Source organism: Pongo abelii, chromosome 3 (genome assembly GCF_028885655.2).
Source record: "Pongo abelii isolate AG06213 chromosome 3, NHGRI_mPonAbe1-v2.0_pri, whole genome shotgun sequence".
NCBI classification, from domain to species: domain Eukaryota; kingdom Metazoa; phylum Chordata; class Mammalia; order Primates; family Hominidae; genus Pongo; species Pongo abelii.
The window spans coordinates 180,792,874-180,818,148 of NC_071988.2; the positions used below are offsets into that span (position 1 = coordinate 180,792,874).

The 25,275-nt window shown below is 40.4% G+C and overlaps 1 protein-coding gene across 7 annotated transcripts in view; it reads left to right on the forward strand.

Moving 5' to 3' along the window:
* The window catches only part of FNIP2 (folliculin interacting protein 2), a 137,838-nt gene that overhangs the window by 34,682 nt on the left and 77,881 nt on the right, over window positions 1-25,275 (forward strand). For 2 of the 7 annotated variants that reach the window (XM_054554648.2, XM_054554649.2), the window contains exons 2-3: window positions 19,057-19,148; window positions 22,287-22,413. In XM_054554648.2, the coding sequence (XP_054410623.1) occupies window positions 19,057-19,148; window positions 22,287-22,413 (219 nt within the window). Of the gene's footprint in view, window positions 1-2,511; window positions 2,798-4,962; window positions 5,086-19,056; window positions 19,149-22,286; window positions 22,414-25,275 lie in introns of those variants that run through there. The other 5 variants (XM_054554651.2, XM_054554652.2, XM_002815254.6 and 2 more) reach the window with 3 other exon arrangements.

Sequence of the window (25,275 nt, forward strand, 5' to 3'; positions counted from 1 at the left end):
CATTTCTACCCTATTACATTTTATCAGATTTTGAACTGTGGAATTAAGGCTTATTAGCTGGGTAACAGAGGAAATGGCATTTTCACTTTTAAAAAAATCTAAAAATCCTTTCTGTTAAGATATCATGTTGGTCTCACTGATAGGAGTGATCACAAGATATTAAAAGCCTCTATGGGAACTTTTGCTGTGGTAAACGAGGGAAAGGCAGAAAGGAGTGTATAAGCACCCTCCTGATCAGACTGTATGCATCTGACTGTCAAAGAAGCACACTGCTTGTTACAGTTAGATTCATATCATAGTTTTTGTTTTGTTTTGTTTTGTTTTTAGATGGAGTCCTGCTGTGTCGCTCAGGCTGGAGTGCAGTGGCGCAATCTCGGCTCACTGCAACCTCTGCCTCCTATGTTCAAGCGATTCTCCTGCCTCAGCCTCTTGAGTAGCTGGGACTATAGGCATCCACCACCACATCTGGCTGATTTTTTTGTATTTTTTTAGTAGAGACGGGGTTTCACCATGTTGGTCAGGCTGGTCTCAAACTCCTGACCTCAGATGATCCGTCCACCTCAGCCTCCCAAAGTGCTGGGATTATAGGCATGAGCCACTGCACCTGGCCCATATCATAGTTTTAATGCAAATATTTAGTGTTATTAAACCAATCAGAAAGTATCTGTTGGACATCTGCCATGGATAAAACCTGCATGAGGTACAAAAATGAATGTCAAGACCCAGACTAATATGCAAATAATTTATAATCTAGTTAGGATCATAAGAGATGTATTATATACTTTTTTTTTTTTTTTTTGGAGACGGGGTCTCTCTCTGTTGTCCAGGCTGGAGTGCAGTGGTGTGGTCATAGCTGACTGCAGTCTTGAACTACTGAGCTAAGTGATCCTCTCACCTCAGCTTCCTGAGTAGCTGGGACTATAGGTGCATGCCACTACTCCTGGCTCATTTTCTAATTTTTTGTAGAGATGAGATCTTGCTATGTTGCCCAGGCTGGTCTTTAAATCCTGCTTCAAGTAGTCCTCTCGCCTTGGCCTCTCAAAGCACTGCGATTATAGGCTTGATCTACAATAGTTTTTATAGTGCTTGCGTAAGTAATCTTTTGGTTCTCTGTTAAAAAGAGAAAGTGACTTTAAAGGCAGTTTATGGGAAGAAAGAACTCATGATCAGTGGCCATGTCAGTTAAGTTTTAAGCTCAAAATGTGTTCTTCTTGGAGAAAGGAATTCATTTTCTCCTAATCTGGTTTTATCTTGATACTATCAATTTAGCATGTGCCACAGAGGATTCAAGTTGTCATATGTATGTTGCAATTTTTATTTTTCAGGAGAGGGTGAATTTCAGCTATTTTTTGAGTTCATTTTGAAGGAATTTTAGGGATTATATATATAAGATTGTCTTAAGGTAATTGAAGGCCCTGCCATGACATCAGTTTTTCTCACACTCGTGGAGTGAAATGTATGGATACCATATATTAAAAGTAATGGCAAAAACCACAATTACTTTTGCACCAACCTAGTACAAAGGTACATTTAAAAATTGCTGAAGCCAAAGGACCAGACAAGAGTTCATCAGGTTTTAGGAATCTATTAATGTTTTCTTCACCAAATTCCAGGACTAAGAAAAGGAAAAGAATTGGGACAATCCCTCGTAGTTTTGTATTGTAAAGATTAGACCTGTATTCCAGGGATCTTGATTTTTATTTCTAATAAAAGAAAAATGTTTTCTTCATGAACCCACAGAATCATATTGATTCTGTAGCATTGTTCTCCTTTTTCAGATGAAGAATATTAGTGTCAGAAGTCAAAATTGAGCTGCTTTTGTCCTCAGGTTGGGCTTTCTCATTTGAATATGCCTAGGAATTCAGTGCAAGAGTTCTGAGGGTTTATGGCTGCTCGTTATCATTTTTTTTCTTGTATTAAAGCAAGGATACATCCCTAATATGTGTCCCACCTCCCCTTGTCATCTATACATTAAGTCCTACATTTGGCTATTGTGGGTAACCATCTCTCACTTGCTGTGGGTAGAATTTTGCAAGATTGCAGAGTAAGACCTGTCAGCTGACACTGGCTCACATGAGAGCCATTAAGAGGGTGGTGTAGCCAATGTCAGAACAACCTTGCAGCTGAAGGCAAGTCACTGCATTGCCCAGAGCCATATGAACAGGTCTTGTGACCAATTAATTGACTACTACATATTCTCCAGCTAGGGAGCACAGATGGAGTGAGTCAGTCCAAGCTGCTCAACCTGTTAAATGTCTTGTCTTTGCTAACTGGAGTATAAGCTTAGGAACAAAAGTAGGACTTGTCTATGTTTGTAATGGGATTGCAGACAGCGTGTTTTGTAATGTGATAGATGGATCTGACTTCCTAAATTACTGGCAGGCTTAATTTACGTAACAAATGAATGTTCCACCTTTTTTTTTTTTTTAACCTTTGAAAGGGGAAATTAGTACGCTGCTGTCAAGTAGCTTTTCTCACATACTGTATAGGGAGTGAAATGATTGTTTAGAACTGGTGGTCATTACGGAATATTCCTCACATAACAAAGGAACTTCAGGATTTGTCTCCAAGTCCATGTTTATGGTCAGGATAAACCGGAAGAACATTAAACCGTTCAGGAGATGTGCGGCGGCACAGCGAAGACCACAAACCAGCCGGAGAGCTGGCAAGACTCTGCCAGATGTGTGAATGACGCTGTACCTGGTGCTGGGAGGATTTACAGGGCGCTTTTATGCACAAAGATTAAAAAACACACCAGGGTAGACAGGAGCACTGACCACACGGAACTCGACAACAGGTTTGAAACTTTAGTTCTGTTTCAAAATCTCAGATAATTTTTTATTTAATTTACTGTGTACTAAGGAGATGGAATTGTATTGATCTGAAAGTTGTTGTTTCTCATAAGTGCTTCTAAGTAGGAGAAATGGGGTTATTGGTGGGTGTGCAGAGTCAAGTCCCTTCTCTTACAGAAGAGATGTAAGCATGGATATTTTTTAGTGACTATTGTGACTCCACTACCCATCCATTTTCTTCTTTTCATTACCTCTACTGGAGCCAACTTATAAGAAGTGTGTACATCTTTGTCCCTTGAAACTTGGATGAAACTGTTCACAGTAATTATCAGGAAAAAATGGTACAGTCCTGAAGTACCAGCACAGTTAGTAGATGGGGCTCAGGCCTGGGCGTTCTCACTTCATAGTCTGCATGGCAGCCAGGTGGTTGTGCTTTTCCAGTCGGAAGCAGGGTGATCGGGGTGACCCAGTCTTCCTCTGGAAGACCCTTTCCATGAGAAGGATGTTATGAACAGCAAATTTTAATAATGGAGCTTGTCTAAAAAAAATAGCATACTTATAATTTTTTTTTGGTTTATTTCATCCACATTCTTCCATTAATAAATTTGGAAGAATTTATTAATTTTATTATTAGTGGTACTTAATTGAAATGCTATTTGTAAAGAATATTATTGCATATCAATAAAAACAAAAAACTGTTTTGAGAATTACATTTCATTCCAAATTCTTCCATAGATAGATAGTAAGGAGAGCTAAAAGTTAATGATTGGTGTGAAAGCAAGTTTATAAGTTCATTTAACTTGGGCATGGTGGCTTAAACCTGTAATCCAAACACTTTGGGAAACGGAGGTGGGAGGATCACTTGAGCCTAGGAGTTCAAGACCAGCCAGGGCAACGTAGCAAGACCCCACCTCTACAAAAAATTTTTAAAAATAATTAGCAGGGCATGGGGGCATGCAACTGTGGTGCCAGTTACTTGGGAGGCTGAGGTGGGAGGATCGCTTGAGCCCAGGGGTTGTAGGCTGCAATGAATTGTGATTTCACCGCTGTACTCCAGCCTGGGCAACCAAGCAAGACCCTGTCGCTTTAAAAATAATAGTAATAAAATAAATTCACTTAAAACATTTTTTTCTTACAGAAATTTTCTCAAAATTAACATGTCTCATCAACTTTATCCCATAAGTATGCTTCTTAGTTTGGTTAAAAATAATCAGGATATAGTTTTTGTCACGTAAAAATCTTTGTCATTTTTTAATAGAAACAATAAAACAGGGCAACAGAGTGAGGCTTCCATCTCTAAAAAAGAAAAAAGAAACTTAATAAAATGGGATGTAGTCCATTACAGTGTAAGAGCACAGTAGACCGGAGAGTGAGAGAGAAGTGAGGAAGTTATTTTACAAGTGTTAGGTCACATGCTTTTCATTCAGTTAAAGAGATCTGTTTGTAGAGGAGGAGGTAATGATATGGTACATTAGAAAAATACATTTGAGTGTTCAGATAAGAATTTCACTTTTATACTATCTGTTTTTATCTGTTTCTTATCAAGAAAGGGCAGCGGAGTGATAGGAGAGAGTAACGGAGTGACTCAAGTTTATCTGAATCTTGATCCCTAGCTCTGCCTGCCCAGGAGCCTCTAACCCTGGGCCAGTCTCCAGGCTTTTCTTAATCTCACTCTCAACTATTAAACTATGTAATTGGCTCAGATTATTTAAAAAATTCTTTCTTCTTCTGAGATTCTTAGATGTAGTAGTAGGGCCTTCTGTATTCCCTATTTTTGTTATTCTATAGAATTCTAGATCCCCAGATAGTTATTTAGGATGAAAGATGGGGAGTGAATGTCCATGTAAGAAAATAATATGCAGGGCCAATTTTTTAAAAACCTCTAAAATTTTTGATATGAGCTGCTGCTTCTCACCTTCAAAGTGATGCTTTAAATTTTAACATTTTCATACCTGTTATCCTCTTTCCTTGTTTTAACTTCCTTTAGATTTACTTCTCTAGTGCTGAGAATTTTTTTTTTAGAACTTTGTACAATGATGACCTATTTGTCAATTAATTGGAATTCATCTCTAGTCAGACAATGTGCTGTAGTAGACCTCGTCCGCTTTCTCTTCTCCTTACTACGATCTTGGAAACATTGCTTACTTGCAGTATTGTGCTTGGTTTCCAGAACTTCTTTAGAACTTGGGCCAACTTGAGGGTAGAAGTGAATTATTGACAGGCGCTGGCACTGAAGGACCTGACTCCAGAGTGCTCACGAGTTATCTCTTTGTCCAAGTCATGTGGCAGTCAGGTAGGTAGGACTTCCAATCTCTTTTTGCTCTTTGATATCTTAAATCAGTCGTTCCGAGTGGTCTTAGTTCAGCACACTGACAGGCAGGGTTTTTTTTTTCTTCTCATGATTTTCCAGTAACTGAAAAGATGAAGAGAAAGATTCCACAATTACAGTAGAATCATGTTGTATATGTGATGACAGCCACAGTGTAAAACAGACGGAAACAGTGCAGAAAGAAACATGTTGGTCGTCTCATTACTCTTCATGTAGCATGACACATTTCAGGATAGGAGTTGTCCTATGCATCTCCATTTCCATTCCCCCTAACCTCTATAAAGGCAGATGTTGGGGTTCAATTCATTTCACAAAATTCTAGAGTCAACAAAAAACTACCAAGTTTGATGAGAGGCATCTTAAATGGCTTGTCAGTAAAAATTCCTTGCTAAAACTCCCTTCAAATCTAGTGACTCTTTGCTGGGCACGGTGGCGTTCATGCCTGTAATCCCAGCACTTTGGGAGGCTGAGGTGGGCGGATCACTTGAGGTCAGGAGTTCGAGATCAGCCTGGCCAACATGGTGAAACCCCATCTCTACTAAAAATACAAAAATTAGCCAGATGTGGTAGCAGGTACCTGTAATCCCAGCTACTTGGGATGCTGAAGCAGGATAATCACTTGAACCTGGGATGTGGAGGTTGCAGTGAGCCGAGATCGTGCCATTGCACCCCAGCCTGGGCAACACAGCAAGACTCCATCTCAAAAAAAAAAAAAAAAATCTAGTGACTCTTAAATATGATGCCAGGTATATGGTATCATCCTCGAATAATTGCTTCCAGTCCTCTTTCTTAAAATATTGACTATAGCAAAGCTGCCAACAACTTTTGAGTTTTTCAAACTTTACCGGCAAATTAGCAAACAAAATCCATAGGGCTGTTTATATGAGAAATCTGGGACTTGCCACACATATCTGTGAATCATTGTTGCTCTGGTGGCAAGAGAAAACTTGCCATGTCTTTAAAGTATACCCCTTACACACTGAAAAGGAACTGAAACAGAGCACTTCAGAGTCAATTGTGCTTTACAGTTTCATATCTTGAAATTTGAATTCAGAAGAAATTCTCTGTACTGCTTTAGAATCACCAGGATGATTCTAAATGAGTATATCCATTTTATGTACATTTTTAGATGAGATAATTCTATTAAAAAAGAGAAATCCTTAGATTGTCTGTGGTAGTTACTTAACAAGAAAGTAAGTACAGAAACTTGAGTGCATTGTCCCCTGGTGAGCTGCTTCACATAGATAAGCTGACCATGATTTTATGACCAGTCTTTATTTATAGCAGTTGGGATTACTGACTAGGAAATATAAAAATAGTCACAGATTTAGAGAGAGATATGCTAAGGCAACAGACCAAAGAATTCTAAAGAGTATAATAAAAGGTCATTAAAAGTAAGCGTAAGGCAGGTTTGTAGGAGTGGAAAGAATGTTTCTCATTGCTGCTCCTGGAAACAGTGTGAAAACCACTCTACCCTGATGCTACTTAATAGAAAATGTAGCAGTTGGACAGGTTGAATGAAGTGGGTAGAGAGAAAAAACAAACCCTAGTCAGCTGATGGTCTTGTGCTTTGTGACAAGCTTCACAGAGAGGTCGTAAATGGTTGGGTGTGACTCTGATGGGTTGGGTATTGCAGTCACACATTCTTCTGCGCTTCCTGCATTCCTTCCCTTTTTACTGATTTTTACGTACCATGAGAATTTTTCTTTGACTAGTTAGAAGAGTTTATTTCTGCTGGCTGAGGGTAGAGATTTTGAGATGTAATTCCAGACTGATAAGAGTGAATGAATCAAGGAATGCAGTGTTGTGTCTGATTTAGGGTTCAAGAACATTAGTCTTTTCCCTCTGAGGATACAGTACTTACTAGGAATAAATCAGCAATCTTAATATAGGAGATTTTCATAGATGCTAACAACTGACATCAGCTTTTGTCTGGGTCATATTTGGATAAGCATTGATGACATAACAGGGTAAAGGACTTGTTATTAATCACCATAGCTAACTGTGTCCAGAATGACAGTGTTCCAGGCAGAAGATGAGGTTAATCCAGCTCTGGAGTCTGCGGGCCAGTCACTGACTGGGCAGCTTCTGAAGCCTTTTTTCCTCAAGTTCTGCTCAGCTCTGTGCTGAAGCGGAATGCTGGCTGAACTGGTCCCCACATCCCTGGTTCTCCTGTTATGACTCCTGTGGTGAGTCAGGCTCTGGCTTAGCCTTATCCTTTTATTGTTATAGTAACAAAAGCCAAATAATTGCTGAACAGTGATGTAGCAAGCCCTGGTGGGAATTGGAGAGAGCAATAACTTGTGACCCATCTAAGATTATAACTGTCAAAAGTCACCAAAGAGAATCCAGCCTATGGGTTATAAAAACACCCAAGGTTCCTGGGAATATTCTTATCTTTTATGAGTTCCCAGGGGGATATTTAGGTGTCAGGTGTACATCCATCCATCAGCCTTATGTCTTTAAGGGTTTAAGAAAGGTTTTTTAAAAAAACTACTTTAGGTTTTTACAGAACAGATGTGAATGAAAATCCTTTTTTCTCACGATGCCATATCCTTTCACTTTCATGCCTCACCCTGTCCAAAGGCAGAAAAAGGAACTTAGTTAAGCTATTTTTCCACTTACTGATTTTCAGCTCTAGCATATGAGAACCTAGACTTAATACCAGATAAAATGGAAGGGCCTTTGACTTGGGGATCTTCTCTACCCTGATTTTATGATCTGGGGGTCTTGTCTACCTTGAAATCACTGTCTTTGGGAACATCATCTCATCGCTCTGTTTTTGTTTTCTAAATAATAATAATTAGTAATGATAATAATAATAATGATGATGGTAGATTGGAATGGTGTTTCCTGAGCCTCAACTTCAGATCCGCTGAACCAAATTCCTAGAGGTAGAGCTTGTGAGGCTTTGTTGATTACGTACACACACACACACAAACACACAAACACACACAAAACTTCTGGGGTAATTCTAACAATGAGCCAAACAACTTGGAACCAGTGGACAGGTAGTGTCTGAAGTCCCTTCCAGCTAACATTCTGATAATCTGTCAGTGATCCATGAGTCCTGAAGTTAGAGAAATATAAAGGCTGGGCCTTGAGTAATCAGGGGAGTTAAAACTAGCTCAGTGGTAATCTTTTTCCACCTGAGCGAACAAGCCACGTGGGTGTTTGAGGAAGTACATTTTCAACAGAGAGAACAGGAAGTACAGAGATCTTAAGACAGGAACATGCCTGGTGTGCATCCTAAAAAGAATATTGCCTCAGGGCAAAGATGATTTGGATTCAGAAAGTAAACGATCCTTCGTGGGAATATGAATAGGGTGGAGGTGTGCTGGTGGATGGTTTAGCAGCTGCACACTGTGATATGAGAGGAAGGCAGAGGTCACTGCTCCTAATATCTTTCCCACTGGACCGTGCTTGATGGCAAAAACTCCTATTATTAAATTCTCATTTCTTTGTATTTAAGCATTGTTCTCTCTAGGCAGTAACTAATACCTTACTGTGAACCATCTTAGGGGAACATTCCCCTCTGTCAGTAGGAGCAAGACCACATGTGACAGTTGGGTACATTCTGTACAGCAGTGTGTGAGGACTGACCCTCCTTTTTCCAGCCGGGTGGATAGAACAAGGAGGAGATGGCCTGTAATTCTGCTGAACAGGGACAGACTTGATAGCTACATCTGAAGCTCAAGTTATGTGTCCTTGGTTCTCATCTTCACAGGGTATTCTGTAGCTGACTGTAACAGACAAAAGTGATCTTCAGAAAATAATCCTGTCACAAATTTTTAAACCAGTGCTTATTCCTGAAAGTTTCTATATCTTAAAAGTTCCTTTGACTACTGAAATTAAAAGAATTTTTTCCTTCAAAAAAATTTTAGAGCAATTTTAGGTTCACAGCAACATTAAGCAGAAAGTACAGAATTCTCATGTACACCTTGCCCCCACAGAATCAACATCCCACACCACAGTGATATATTTGTTACCATTGAGGAATCTGTATTGACACATCTTTATCACCCAAAGTCCATAGTTTGCATTATGGTTCATTCTTGGTGTTGTGTATTCTATAGGTTTTGACAAAAGTATAATGACACGTATCCACTATTCATACTAGATAGTTTCACTGCCCTAAAAATCCTCTGTGCCTTGCCTATTCATCCTTCCCTCCCTCTCTTACCCCAGGCAACCACTTGTCTTTTTACTGTCTCCATAGTTTTGCCTTTTCCAGAATGTCATTTGATTAGAATCATACAGTATGTACCCTGTTCATATTGGCTTCTTTCACTTAGAAATACACATTCAAGGTCCCTTCATGTCTCTTCATAGCATGGTAGTTCATTTCCTTTTTAGCACTGAATAATATTCCATTGATTATCTCTTTGCATACTGAAGGATGTCTTGGTTGCTTCTATGTTTTGGCAATTATGAATAAAGCTCCTATACACAGCTGCAGGCTTTTCAAATCATTTGGATAAATAACTATGAGTCCCATTGCTGGATTGTAAGGTAAGCATATGTTTAGTTTTGTAAGAAACTGCCAAACTCTTCCAAAACAACTGCACCACCAGCAATGGGTGAGAGTTTCTGTTGCTCCACATCCCCACCAGCATTTGGCATTGTCAGTGTTCCAGACTTTGGCCATTCTAACAGGCATGTAGTAGTATCTCTTGTTTAAATTTGTGTTTCTCTAATGACATACAATGTGGATCAACTTTTCATATGCTTATTTGCCATTTATATTATTGTTGGTGAGGTGTCTGTTCAGGTCCTTTGCACATTTTTTCATCAGTTGGTTTGATTTCTTACTGAGTTTTAAGTGTTCTTTATTTTGGATAAAACAGTTCTTTATCAGGTATATTTTTTGTGAATATTTTGTCTCAGTCTGTGGCTTGTCTTCTCATTCCCTTGACAGTGTCTTTCTTAGAGCAGAAGTTTTTAATTTTAATGAAGCCCAGCTTCTCAATGATTCCTTTCATAGACCACGCCTTTGGTGTTGTATCTGAGAATCCTTTGCCATGCTCAAGGCTGTCTATATTTTCTCCAGTGTTATCTTCTGTGAGTTTTGTAGTTTTGCTTTTTACACTTAGGCTTGTAAGCCATTTTGGGTTTATTTTTGTGAAGGATGTAAGGTCTGTGTCGAGATTCTTTTTTTTTGCACCTGGATGTCAAGTTATTCCAGCACCATTTGTTGAAAAGGCTGTCTTTGCTCCATTGTATTACTGTTGCTCTTTTGTCAAATATTGATTTATATTTATGTGGATTTTTTTCTGAAGTCTCTATTCTGTTCCATTGATCAGTTTCCCTATTCTTTTGTCAATGCCACACTTCCTCCTTCTCCTCCTCCTTTTCTTCCTCCTCCTTCTCCTCCTCCTTCTTTTAAGAGATGGAGGCTCACTCTGCCCAAGCTGGAGTGCAGGTTTTTGCACCTCAGAAGGACATGCAGAGGAAGGTCCTGGAAGGAAGAGAATGTTATCCTAACTTGTTTGCTACTGGTATCAAGGTGATAGTGCAGTTGAGTTGGATGAGCACAGAATTTAGAGTCAGGAGACTTTGATTTTAGTCGTGACTTAGCCACTTACCGGACATAACCTTGTTAGAGTCTCCTAACTTCCGTGTAAAACATTATATAATACAGACTCTCACAGGATATTTGAGAAGGTCAGCTCAGGTGAATTCTGTAAAAGTGTTTGGTAAACTCTAAAATATTAGGCAATTATTTGTGCATGTGCTGTGCAGTTCTTATCACCAGCATTCCCCTGCCTACATGCAAACACCAGACCTTCTGGAATTGATGTCTCTAGGCTCTGCATGAATTATGCAGTAAAAAAGGCAGTTATTTAATATGATGGAAGTCCATCTGATACACTACTAGAACAGCAATCACAAACTGAAAAACATACATGGGTTTAATAAATGAGAAAAGGGATTGCTTTTTTAGAGAAAAACTTTCTCCTGTCCTTGGGGGAGGGAGGGGATGAAGGACAGGAAAATGTAGTGTACAACTGTTGAGAAGAAAGCTCAATAAATGCCATTGTCTAGGCCAAACTACATATTTGAAAACTGAATCTGAATGCCTGGAATTCATTAAGGTGGTTTCCCTGTAGGAGTTCACCCACTGCCTCATGCTTCAGCTACCAAGAAGCCTCTTAAAGGAAACAGTAGTTAAGGGTTTGTCTTAAAGCAATAATAGATTGTTTGGGTTTAAAAATAGGGTGTTCTTGTTGTAGTCCTCATCTTTGTTGTTTGTTTTTACTTTTTCAAGAGACAATACAGTCACACGGCTTAATATTCAAAAGGCACAAAATTGTGGTGCATGTTTAGAGCACAATCAGTGTGCCTGACTCCGTGTTAAGTGCTTTACATTTAGTCACCAAAGGTTGGTACTATTATATTATCTCCATTTTGCAGATGAGGCTATTGAGGAACAAAGAGATTAGGTAACTCACCGAAGTTACATAGCTAGGAAGAGGCAGAGGTAGGACCTGAGCCCAGGATGCCTGGGTCCAGTCTATACTCCTTCTCAGTATGCTGTTTTGATGGATGTTTATTACATGGTGCAGAGAAAGCCTTTCCCTTTGCTCTGTAAAGAGTGTAGAATGAAAAGTCTTCTGCTTTCTTTTTCATCAGTAATCCAGCTTTCTTTTTCTTTTTTTTTTTTTTTTGAGACTGAGTCTTGCTGTCTCGCCCAGGCTGGAATGCAGTGGCGCCAGGTCCGCTCACTGCAAGCTCCGCCTCTCGAGTTCACGCCATTCTCCTGTCTCAGCCTCCCGAGTAGCTGGGACTACAGGCACCCGCCACCACGCCCAGCTAATTTGACGGGGTTTCACCGTGTTAGCCAGGATGCTCTTGATCTCCTGACCTCGTGATCCGCCAGCCTCAGCCTCCCAAAGTGCTGGGATTACAGGTGTGAGCCACCATGCCCGGTGCAGTAATCCAGCTTTCTACTCCAGAGTCAACTAGTATTAACAATTCATTGTATTTCTTCTAGAGATAGTCTATATGTGTGTAATAAAACCCAGAGTTCTTTACCTCCAATTTTTCCTTTTTCTAGACTTATGGTAGCATTCTATACACAATATTTTATACTTATTTTTGTTCCAGTCAAAAATACGTCTTGGAGTTTATTACATACTTACCTAAGGAGCTTCCTTATTCTTTGCTGTGTCAGTATAGCACTCCCTTGTATGGATGTACCATAATTTATTTAATCATCCTGCTGACAGTTTGTTTCCAAACAGTGCTGCAGTCATTACCTTTTTGTACATAATCATTTTGTGCCTGTGCAAATTAATCTGTAGGATTCGTTCCTAGAAGTGAACTTGCTGGGTCACGAGTATATATATATATATATGTATATTTATTTATTTTAACCTATCTCTTTTAGAGATAGTATTTTACAACCCAAAATAGGTGACAATTGTCTATTTATTTTGGTTCTTTCATCTTGCAAACGAGAGACCTTACACAGAGAATCATGCTTTTGACCTCTGGAAACTTCTTGGAAAATAGAAGTATTACCTTATCTGCATACAGTTTAATTAGATCTAGAAGTGAATAATATATAAGACAATGTCTTGAGTATTTACTTTGAAATTTATTCAGTTGTCTGTTATTAGTATATGATTTCCCAAAATGAGGGAGGGGAAAGATATGAAATCATCTTGATGCAAGTTACCTTTTATAATTGCAGAGCAATTATGTATTTCAGTAATCCAGGAATATAATAATGTGTTGACGGCTTTGGTTATGCTGACAAGGGTATAAAAGAATTAGCTCGGCCAGGCACGGTGGCTCATGCCTGGAATCCTAGCACTTTGGGAGGTCAAAGCGGGCGGATCATTTGAAGTCAGGAGTTCAAAACTAGCCTGGCCAACATGGTGAAACCCCTCTCTACTAAAAATACAAAAAAATTAGCCAAGTGTGGTGGTGGGTGCCTGTAATCCCAGCTACTTGGGAGGCTGAGGCAGGAGAATCGCATGAACCCAGGAGGTGGAGGTTGCAGTGAGCCGAGATTGCGCCACTGCACTCCAGCCTGGGCGACAGAGTGAGACTCCGTCTCAAAAAAAAAAAAAAAATTAGCTCAGTGATTATTGAATTAATATATGCATGGAGATGAACAGTAAAGCTCTTTTTTTTTTGTCAGTTTGGCTATTTTTAAGTACAAGTAGTTTCTAGTTTATAGATATCAGAAAAGAATAAATGATGTGCATTTAAGAGTTAAGGGAAGCATTTTGGGGAAAAATGGGCCATTTATAGAGATTCTGTGGGGGGTTTTTGTTTTGTTTTTGTGGAGTCACAATCTCACTGTATTGCTCAAACTCCTGGATTCAAGCGATCCTCCTGCCTTGGCCTCCCAAAGTGCTGAGATTACAGGCATGAGCCACTGCACCTGACCTCTGTGGGTTTTTTAAGCAGAAAAAAGGAAGGAACTGTTAATAACAGCAACAACAACATCAGAAGGCAAGGGGCAGAGTCTTGACTGCCACAGTGACCTGCCCACTCATTATCCCTCTCACCTCAAAAGAACTTGTACTTTTCCCCTTCAGATTTTGTGAGCACCTTTTGAAAGTTCTGTTGATTAGAGCTGTGTTGATATTAAGATGCTTATCAAAGACAGATTATGTTTAGAAGGTTTAAGGGATACCATGTAGTAATAATGTAGGTTAATTCATTAGGATTGCTTTCCTTTTAGTACCTGGCTGAGATCATCTATTCTAAATCACACTGTGCACATTTAATAGATAACTTGGGATTATAATGTATTAGAATTGGAAGCACCAGACTTTTAGGTATAATTTTAGTCCCACCCCATTTCCCATTTTTTCTTTTTTCTTTTTTCACTCTGTCGCCCAGGCTGGAGTACAGTGGTGTGATCTCAGCTCACTGCAACCTCTGCCTCCCGGGTTTAAGCAATTCTTGTGTCTCAGCCTCCCCAGTAGCTGGGATCACAGGCGCCCACCACCACGCCTGGCTAATTTTTATACTTTTAGTAGAGATGGGGTTTCACCATGTTGGCCATGCTGGTCTCACACTTCTGGCCTCAAGTGATCCACCTGCCTTGGCCTCCCAAAGTGCTAGGATTACAGGAGTGAGCCGCCATGCCTGGCCCCACCCCATCCTTTTATAGAGGAGGAGACGCTGGATTAAGAGGTGAAGAAGTGACTGAGATGGGACTGTGGGATGGCTGCCTCCAGCCTAGGCAGTCTGACATCCTGTGCAGTGCTCCGCTGTTTTGTCTGTGCTGTGGTGGCCCCAGGGCAGTGGCATGTGGGTGGTGGTGCTGTAAGTGCCACAAACAAACTTCATCTGTTTTAGAGTTTTACTTGTTGTAATCCTGAACTCAGAAAGGAAGGAAGAAATTCTGTCTTTTCCTCTCTGTACTTTGTAGTTCCTTGTTCATAGCACCCAAACCTTAGGCTGTATTGTGACACATATGATAATGTTTTGTCACTGCCGTGTGAACACATTATTTAAAGACTTATGTGGTTTTAACTTGTGACCTTTGCTACCATTTACTCATTGTTTTAGTGGCAAGGAGGGGGAAAACAAGTTCAGAGCTACAACTAACCTACTTACGCATAAACTTTTGGCTGTCATTTTTGTTAGAGATCAGTTATATTCAGGAAAATGTGGGGAACCTGAAAGTTATTTATTCCAGTCTTTTGTCCTTTTCTCAGACATGGTAATCACTAAAGTGATCAACAATCCTTTATCCTATAATTCCAAAATCCTGAAATTTCTGGAAAATCTTTTGGAATTAATCTGAACTGATGTGAGGCTGTTTATAGTCTCTATCTAATCCACTTAGCATAAGTATTCATAACTTGGGCTGGTGAAATATTAATTTGTTTGTTTTGGGGGTTTGATTACATCTTAGCCCCTGGAGGAGGTATTATGTAATATGTAGTGTAGCATCTTTCTGATTTCTAAAAAAAATTCTGAATTCTGAAACATCTAGCCCCAAGGCTCTCAGTTAAGGAATTGTGTATCTGAGTGGATCTTTGAATTATGCTTTACAGTTTTAAAAGTGCCTTCATAACTTAATCTCTGTTTTTCCCAACAGCCTTGTGAGGTAGATAAGGCAGATGCATTTTGGGAAAGCTCAGCGCTAGGGTTTCAGCGCTAGGGTTGGAGCGTTCTAAAATTATCTGGGTTGAGTTAGAAGCCCTGTTTGCCCTGGTGAATCCTAATCCGTGTCCCAAGCATCATGTCCTCTGTGACTCACATCCATCACTCACCCAACTATGTGGACTTGACCTCTTTATCCTGTAGAGTCCCCATAAGTCCCTATAGACATTTATCTTGGCACCTGTAACAGTATAGTTAACTTAATATTTATATGTTGGCCTTTCCCTTCCCAGTTGTAAGCATATTGAGATAAAGACTGGATATAGTTAATTTCTGTTCCTGGTACCTTTCATGGTGCCTGTGTGAAGCCACACACTCAAAGGTGTGCAGAAGGAATGAACTCAGAAGTATGGTTCCATGCTTTTGCTGCTGATTAAACATTTATTCTTTCATTCCACATTTTCCTGTACAAAAGGAATAAAGGATTTACATATCACCTACTTTCTTAAAGATGGAAGAAGTGTAACCAACATGCAGTATAGCTCTGTGTTGGTAATATAACAGTGGACTACATTTAATTGGAATTGTTTGTAAATTAATATTAACATCTTTAGGTTATCAATATATATTAAAGCTTCTGATAAGAACTTTAAGTGCTTTTCACTATACTCCTGATCACAGGATAGCAACTCAGTGGTGATTTTTTATGCAGTTCCACTGAAATTGCTCTAGGCAATTCACACAGCTAAGGCTGTATAAGTGCAAAATAGGGGAAGAAAGGAGAGCCAACACAGTCTTCCTGAGAGTACTAACATAGCAAAAGATAAATGAATTCCAAATCTGTTACTGCCATCTATTTACATAATTTTTTTCTTGAAATAAACAGCTTTTTACTGGGTGGGAAATAATGTGTATTTTGTGCTGACAGGGTGAACGCTCATTGCCATGTCAAGCTTAATTTTCCCTTTTCTTCCACCCCCAGTCTTCATTTATTTTCAGGGTGTAGCCCTTTGGGTCTCCCCACTCTTCTTGAGCAAACCTTTTGAGAGATTTCTGTTTGTACTTAGAAGCTGTTTTTTGAGAGAGTAGGGAAACGGTGGAGGTTGGCAGAGAAAAAAGAATATCGAATAGGGTTAAAGAGTGGTTGGAAAATGTAATGTAGTGCGTTTCATAGGAGCAGGGTTATGGCTTGCTCATTGCTTTATCTCAGAATGCTTGCCAAGTAGTAGGCATGCAGGAATTGCTGGTTAAATGGATAGTATTTTTGCCAGTATTTGTTGTCATCATTATTGTTTGTTTTTGTTTTGTTTCATTTTACCTTTTCTTGGACCATTGAAAGTTTCCTGTCATTCCTGACTGTTTAAATATTTACCTTTTTGGATCACAAGACTGTTCTTTAAACTCTTTATGTAAACTTATTTTTGACTGTGTAGGGAGGCTTCCTTGTGTGAGACCAGGAGGAAAAACAGAGATCATGCTTCTTCCACACGGGGATATCCATGACCACTTCTACTCTGATTCCTGTAAAAGTTCAAGAGAAGAAACAACACCCACACTAGAACTGGTCTCAAAGGATATAGCAAATCACCCTGCAACATGTTATACAACTACTGCTCTTTTCCTTATTGGCCATTACTCCTCAAAACCCAGGATTTACAAGTCACTACTACCTCTGCATTTGCCCTGAAAATGGTCTTCTCAAATCACTTTAGTTCTCTTCCTAAAACACAGGTCAGATCGTGTCATTCTCTTTCTTGGAATCTTGGAATTGGCACACCGCAGCTTGTAGAGCAACAGATGCATTCCTTGGCATAATATTTAAAGTCCTTCACAAGTAGTCCTCAGGTGCCTTTCTAGCCTCATTTGCTGTGTGGTTCTTCTGTAGGAGACACATCCCAAGCACCCAGTGATACTGTCTTTTTGTGTTTGTGCTGTGCCCTCAGTCTGCAGTGACTTCCCTGTTCATTATTCCTTCTGTGTCTTTGTCCAAAATTTTCTCCTTCTTAGGAGGACACCAGTCATTGGATTACGGTGACTACTAATTCAGTATGACCTCATCTTAACTTGATTATATCTGCAGAGACCCTGTTTCCAAGCAAAGTCATATTCACAGGTATAGGAATTAGGACTTGAACATATCTTTTTTGGGTACACAATTTCAACTACAGTACATGGCTCTAGGTATTTTAAAGAGGATTCTGTTTTCTGTGTTTCAGATCACTTGAACTAGTGTCTGTCATGTTTCAGAGAAGTAACTGAGACTTTGGTTCCTTGCTTTTCCAATCTTGATGAGTAGTTTCAGAAATAAGGCCTGGCTTCAGTGCTAACCAGACAAATCCTGGCATCATGGAATTTTAAAACCAAAAAGAGTCCATAGTCATTTTGCTTAAATTTAACAATAAGAAAAGGTAGACAAATCATCTTCTCTTACTGTGCCTGAAGGCATAAAGTGGACATAAATAATACCCTGATGCCAAGGACAGTGTTCATTCTTTATGTTCAGCAAAAACAGAAATGAAATAATTCAGATTAGAATACATTTCCCTGAAATGGTCAGCTATTTTTAGGCAAAAGTCCCAAGGCTTGTTTTCATACCCCTTTTGAATCATGCTGAGTGGCCCCAGTCATATGAAGAGATGTTATCAGTAAAGCACCGGGAACTGTGGTCGGTGCTCTTGGAAGCTCCACAGTAACTGTTGGTTGAATGTAGAAGTGAATGTGAACATGAAGAGAATATGTGTGCCACAGAGCTACCAATAGCTCAAGGCCTGTGTATCAGGGATGGCAGGGAAAGGGGCTGGGAGTGTGCGGGGAATTTCCATAGATTATCTCTTTTAATCTTCACAACAGGACCTATAAGTACTCCTAGGGGAGATGTTCCCAAAACTATAAAACCAGTGGGAAGCAGAGCTGAGATTTGATCCCAAGCCTGTCTCATTCTGAAGCACTGGTGACCTTTGTCCTGCTTCTGTTTCCTTTACCAAATTATGCAACTGTTTTTTCCTCTACTAATACTAAAATGTCAGTGTCTCACCGCACTTTGGGAGGCTGAGGCGGGCAGATTGCCTGAGCTCAGGAGTTTGAGACCAGCCTGGGCAACATGGTAAAACTCTATCTCTACAAAAAATACAAAGAATTTAGCCAGGCATGGTGGCACATGCTACTTGGGGGGCTGAGGTGGGAGAATTGCTTGAGCAGGAGGTTGAGGCTGTGGTGAGCTGAGATGGCGCCACTGCACTCCAGCCTGGGCAACAGAGCAAAATGCTGTCTCCAAAAAAAAGAAATGTCAATGTCAAAATTATATTTATGTATTAAACCAAAGACAGTATTCATATGTAAGAAGAATAGAGTTTTCCTCTTTTCTTTTTTTTTTTTGAGATAGAGTCTCACTGTGTTGCCCAGGCTGCGATGCAATGATGCGATCTCAGCTCACAGCAGCCTCGACTTCCCGAGCTCAGGTGATTCTACCACCTCAGCCTCTGCACTCCAGTAGCTGGGACTACAGGTGTGCACCACTGTGCCCCGCTAACTTTGTATTTTTAGTAAAGATGGGGTTTCACCCTGTTGCCCAGGCTGGCCTCAAACGCCTGGGCTCAAGCGATCAGCTGGCCTCGGCCTCCCAAAATGCTGGGATTACAGACGTGAGCCATTGTGCCTGACCGTTTTGTTTTGTTTGTTTGTTTAAGAGATGGGATCTCACTCTGTCACTAAGACCGGAGTCAGAGTGCAGTGGTATGATCATGGCTTACTGCAGCCTTGAACTCCTGGGCTCAAGTGATCCTCCCGCCTCAGCTTCCTAAGTAGCTGGGACTACAGGTGTATACAGTCACAACCAGCTAATTTTTAAAAAATTTTAAACAGTCTAGGTCTTGCTGTGTCATCCAGTCTTGTTTGGAATTCCTGGGCTCAAGAGATCCTTTTTGCTTCAGCAACCTAAGTAGCTGGGATTACAGGTATGAGCCACTGTGTCCATCACTCGTATCTTATAAAATACTTTTAAAGCATTTGGATCAAAAAATGAGACAATCTGAAATACATACTTTTCCCCTCTGTGTCTTTTTAAAAAGTTTTAAATTAAAAAAATTATTTTTAGACTCCTGGATCAGAACAATTGTCCATGATTTTTGTTTCCATCTTTTTTTCATTGAAAAATAACATGAAACATTTAATAAGGTGTTATGATCATTATTAAATTTTATCTCTTCTAAAGTAGCTGTTTTCAGTTTGATATTTGAATACGTGTTATTCTTCAAAAATAAGGATTGAACAACTTGGTTATAAATTATAATGCTGTCTTGGCAAAGTGTAATTATTAGGGCAAAATTGATTTAAAAGAAAATGCAAGGCAATTAAATCTGATTTTTTTTACTTTTAACAAAATCAACATATGTACTATGTTATAATAATATATAGCTTCAGAGCCTTTTTAATGACCTCATTTTATTTATTTATTTATTTAGAGACGGAATCTCCCTCTGTCACCCAGGCTGGAGTGCAGTGGTGCGATCTTGGCTCACTGCAACCTCTGTCTCCCAGGTTCAAGCGATTCTCCTGCCTCAGCCTCCTGAGTAGCTAGGATTATGGGTGCCCACTAGTGCTCCTGGCTAATTTTTGTATTTTTAGTAGAGACGGGGTTTCACCATGTTGGCCATGGTTGGCCAGGTTGGTCTTGAACTCCTGACCTCAAGTGTTCCGCCTGCCTCGGCCTTGTGTAATTTTAAAATTTAGTGGTCTGGGTCATAGTCATCAGACTGTGTTGGTTGTAAGTGACAGTGAACTAATTCCAGGAATAGTGCTTACTCAGGAACAGCTGGCTTCGGGTACTGCCAGGAATCTGTTTCATTCTGTTGCTCACCTCTACTTTCCTCCACGCTGACTTGTGCTGACTTCATTTTCAGACAGGCCCTTACTTCATGATGGCAAAAATAGCCACCACCAACTCCAGGGTTACCATTTACAAGCTGAACAACTGAGTTTTGGGGCTGGCTCACACAGCCAGCTTGGGTCATGTGGCCATGTCTCATTAGCCAGACCTGAAACATGGACTCCCTCTGGACTGAGAGTAGAGGGAAGATGGTTTGAAAATAAACTTGGCATATTGTTATCAAGATTAGGAGGAAAGGATGCTGGGCATGATGACTTAGGGCACAGCTTGTTGAAAGAAGGTACAACCAGAACTTTATATGTTTTGCTGTAGGGATTTAAGAAAACAAATCTGCTACCCAAAAAGAACATGTTCAGTATTAACTGCCTGAAAAAGGAAAAGACCAAAAATGCACAATTTGTGATTGAGTACCAGATACTGTATTAATTTTCTTTAAAAATCCTAACATTAACAATCCTCTGAGGTAATTATTGCCATTTTGGAGCACTTACTGTGTGTCACTCTTTGTGTGAGGCACTTAACGCTTTGTAGGACAGCTTTGTGAGAGCAGCCTTAATATTCTCATTGTACTGATGAAGAACTAGGAGGCCAGAGGCATTTGGGTTTGAATCCAGATGTGTCTGATTTCATTTATGTCATCTCCTAGTTTTACAGTTTGCTTTTGTTAGGCTGTCTGTGTGTCCATCTATCCTCCTCTGTCCTGTCAGAGCTCCCCCTCAGCTTCTCTAAGCAAGGCCCCCTTTCACCTCGGGCACCTCTCCAGTCCATTGGGAAACCAGCTCAACTCTGTCCACTGAGCATGCCACCAGTGTCTGTCCCCTTTCCCCCACCTCTGCTGCTGGAGCTCTAGCCTTCATTATGAAGGGCCGGAACTCTTATTATGAATTCTGTTTGGCCTTCCTGCTTCCAGTCTTCATCTCTTCCACCCCCATTTTCCTTAACAGCCAGATTGAACTTTCAAAAAGTGCAGACCTGATCTTATCAAGTGTCTGTTTTCCTTGGCTTCTCATGGAGGGAGAGCATGATCCTGGCCCCTGCCTGCCGTCCTTTCCACCTCACGGCACTCACACTCTGGCCTTTTTTCTTCTTCCTTCTCCAGCGCAGCAGTCTTACACCTTACCACGTCCTTCTCTGTTCCTATGGTGCGCTTCATTTGTTTTACTTCTGCAGGTCTGTGTTTACATGTCACTTCAAGTCCTTAGGGACTTGTCTGTCCCTCTCCCCTACCCCTTCAATCTGGAAATCTGAAACTGTTTACTGCTCCTTTTTGAACTTGTCACAGTTTGTAGTGATACATTCGTCTGTGATTATTTGCCTAATATTCCCCAGTGAATCATGAACTCCGTAAGGGCGGGGACCAGGTCTGTCTGGGTAATCAACTGCTGAGTCTCTAGCAGCAACCACAGTACCTGGAACATCACAGACACTCAAATATGTGTTGACTGGACTGATGGGTTAAAAACTGAGTATGTCCAAAGCAGTGCACTTTTAAATGATTACCTTTTCTATAGTTCCCTCACTGTGTCATTTATTAAGAATGAACCTATGTTTTCCTCAGAGCAGTTTTATCCCAGTTGCTTTTGGTTTGCTTAGAAACATGCTTCCTTTCTTGCTGACTGTAATTGCTAGCAATTCCAGTGCTCTACAGTGATGCACTTGGTTTCTGAAACTCCTGGATTAGAGCTAGCCATAATAGGGGAAAATAATAAATTTTAGGGTATGTAATTCCTCTCAATTTGACCTGAGTGTGGGTGAGGGAAAGAAGAGAAGGCTCTACCGACTTGCTCCAAATGGTTCCCTGTCCAATAACACAGAAGCCTTAACACTCCTTTAACTCGGATATGCTGTCCCCAGAACCCAGGCATCCAAATTTAGCCCTCTCTGCATGTCCTTGTGATTTCTGACTGCCATCTGTGTCCAAATTGGCTTTGGAAGGAGAAGCTTTCTCTCCAGTGATTTATTATTTAAAGCAGTCTTCTCAGCCCTTATCATGAAAACTGGCAATTTTCATATGGCCCGTTGGAATCCACATGCAAGGCTATCTGTCCCAGGCTCACTTGTGCCCCAGTTCTGAGGGGATCACTAGCCCTGCATGCTTGTGGCCTTTTGATGTGCATGCAGGCATGGTGACTGGGAAGCTTATCTGTCTGTGATCATCTCATGTGCTGCAGATAACATAACTTCTTTCTCCCTTTTTAATCCACAGTTGGTCATGTTCGGAGTTTGACCTGAATGAGATTCGTCTGATAGTTTACCAGGACTGTGACAGGAGAGGCAGACAAGTCTTGTTTGACTCTAAAGCTGTTCAAAAGATTGAGGAGATGACAGCTCAGGTATGAAATGCTGATTTGCTTTCTCCTTTTCTTTTGTGCTTTTAACCACCCCTCTGATCAATCATTTATTCATCTATAATCTTCTCTTTGAGTTATATTATACAGTGCCATTAATGGTTCAGAAGAAACATAAGCAAGCATTGAATCCTTTAATCAAAGCCCTACCCCCAACAGGTATGAGTATGCTCACTGCTAAACACAAATGAAACTGTTAGTAATTAATCATGGCAGGAGCTAAGTAGTGTACTATTAATAGTACTAGAGGTAGATTTGCTGGTGAGTTGCAATCCAGTAAGATTTTGATGCCAAGTGAGTGCCTCAAATGTAATGGGAAAGCAGAACTCTAAAATTCATAAAGTGATAAAGTGTTAGCGTGAAGATCATTCTGTCCAGTGTTTCTCATGGATAATAATAAGTAGCACTGGATTAAACAAAATTAAACAGTTTTGCTTACTTACAGGGCTTCCATATGCAAACCTGCATTGTTATTTTCAAAAACGATTGTTTCTCAAACCCTTCTGACCAGGGGAGCTTTTATTTATTTCCCTTTTTTTTTGTGGAGAGTTGGGTGGTAGTGGTGGTGGTGGTGGTTGTGTAGGGTGGGCGACAAACGATGGGTAGAGTGAGGATAGAGCAGCTCTTGATCCCTTGGAACCAGAATGGGAATGGTAAAGTAACATGTTTAAGGTGAGAAGAGTCTGATTCTTTCTGGGTCTTTTTGGATATGATACCAGGGTACTTGTAAATTCACTTTAGACCTTTCATTCTCTTTTCAATATTTGTTCAGATGCCTACAAATTAAATAAATCCACTTGTATTCATTCTTTTTATGTTCAATAAGTTGCTACCCATACTGACCAAATACTGGCAGTTTGTAGAATGTGCAGCTAAGTAAACGAACAGTTTATAACGCAGTCTTTGTCTCGTCAGGGCCAAGGGGTTGTTTTCCTGCTTTTGATAAGGATCATTTCTGCAGGAAGGAAGTGTTTGGTTAAACACAGTTTAGCTGGGTGGATTCCACAGTATTTTAAAGTGGAGTTCTGCCAGGTGGCTAATCATTACAGTAGTTGTTGGGCTTGTTAGGTAGGTGGAGGGAGGGAGGGGGAACCAAGAAATCTCTCAGGTGATTCACTGTAGGCTTTCCTGGTTAGATTTGTAACAGAAATTTAGGTGAGCCAGCACTTGACCCTTTGGTGGACAGGAGATGGTTTACCTCTTAGTTTCTTGAATTATTTCCCATTTCTCTGAAGGCCTCACATGGATGGTCTACTTGAGCAGCTATCACTAGGGCTGCTCATAGTGGTGGCAGGTGGAGGGGAAAAGAAACACAAGTTTTCAAAAGGAACTGGAATCTTCAGTGTACTAGAGCACTGATAATGCTGGAATCTGGAAACATAGGCTTTCTTAGAAGCATTCATCTAACCAAAAAGGCATCTTAGGTTCAGGAGGTTTGTAGCTTGCCCAAGGCTACAAAAGAATCCAGTCGGTGCTCTATTCACTATACCAGGTGGTGTCTCCAATTATAGACTGTTCAGTGTTGTACTCCAGCCAAAGGGTCTAGCAGTCTGAGGCAGGTGGCACCTCGTGTCACTTAGTCCCTCTGAGGGGCTGTGTTTCTGGCTTAAGTGAGATTAAGTAACAGCTTTATCTTTAGCGTGTTGAGGGAGTGCTGGATGCTCAGGAATAATCAAGTGCCACTTTGAATGCCATCATTGCTGGAGTGGCAGTTGTGGTCCAGCACATTTTGTGTTTTCCTTACGTTCTTTTCCCATTTTCAGTCCCCACCGCCCCAGCCTCCCTTGGCAAGCACAAAACGTCATGAGTTTGTATCAAGCACATGACTGCAGGCATTTGCATTAGACCACCAGTGTGACTGTCACATTGGAGATTAGATAAGCTGCAATTGCATTCATGTTTTTTTCCAAGCAAAAGCTGCACAAGGAAAAAAAAAGGCAAAGACTCAGAATAGAAACAACTTATCATAGAGGGTGCAGGAAGCTTCTGTAGGGAGTAATATGTTTGGGGGGAGGTAAATATTAATAAAGGTGTATCCTTATACCTTTGTCACTGTGATAAAAATTAGCGGCGAACTCTAGGGAATGTATAGTAGAGCATCGTCTGTTGTCTTTAACCTTTGAAGACCATATTTCCATCATATGCTATGTAATTCACAGTAGCTCCTGTTTCAGGGTTTTGGTTTCATCCCTTACAAATTCAACCTCATGATTTTCCTTCCTGTTACCTTTAAAGGAGTAGTAGAGGAGCTGTGTCATTAAAAACACAAGCGGGCCGGGCGCGGTGGCTCACGCCTGTAATCCCAGCACTTTGGGAGGCTGAGGCGGGTGGATCATGAGGTCAAGAGATCAAGACCATCCTGGTCAACATGGTGAAACCCCATCTCTACTAAAAATACAAAAAAATTAGCTGGGCGTGATGGTGGGCACCTGTAGTCCCAGCTACTTGGAGGCTGAGGCAGGAGAATTGCTTGAACCCAGGAGGCAGGGGTTGCAGTGAGCCGAGATCATGCCACTGCACTCCAGCCTGGCAACAGGGTGAGACTCCATCTCACAAACAAACAAACAACCCACCCTACAAGCCAGTCTGCCCAAATTAATAGTTTTGTTTTATTAGTTCCATTTGCTTACTAAAAATTTAGATTTGAAGGCTCATCTTTCTCCTCATCAATTTAATGGATTATGACTCTACACAATACTAAAAAGCTAATAATCAAAACTCTAATAACCAAAACAGAGGTCAATTATATGAATTGAAGTGTAAATAATAGTTAAATTATTAAAAGAGGATAAAGTCTTAATACATAACCTACCTCCTTTTGTCTAGAACCCTTCTTCAGCATTCTGC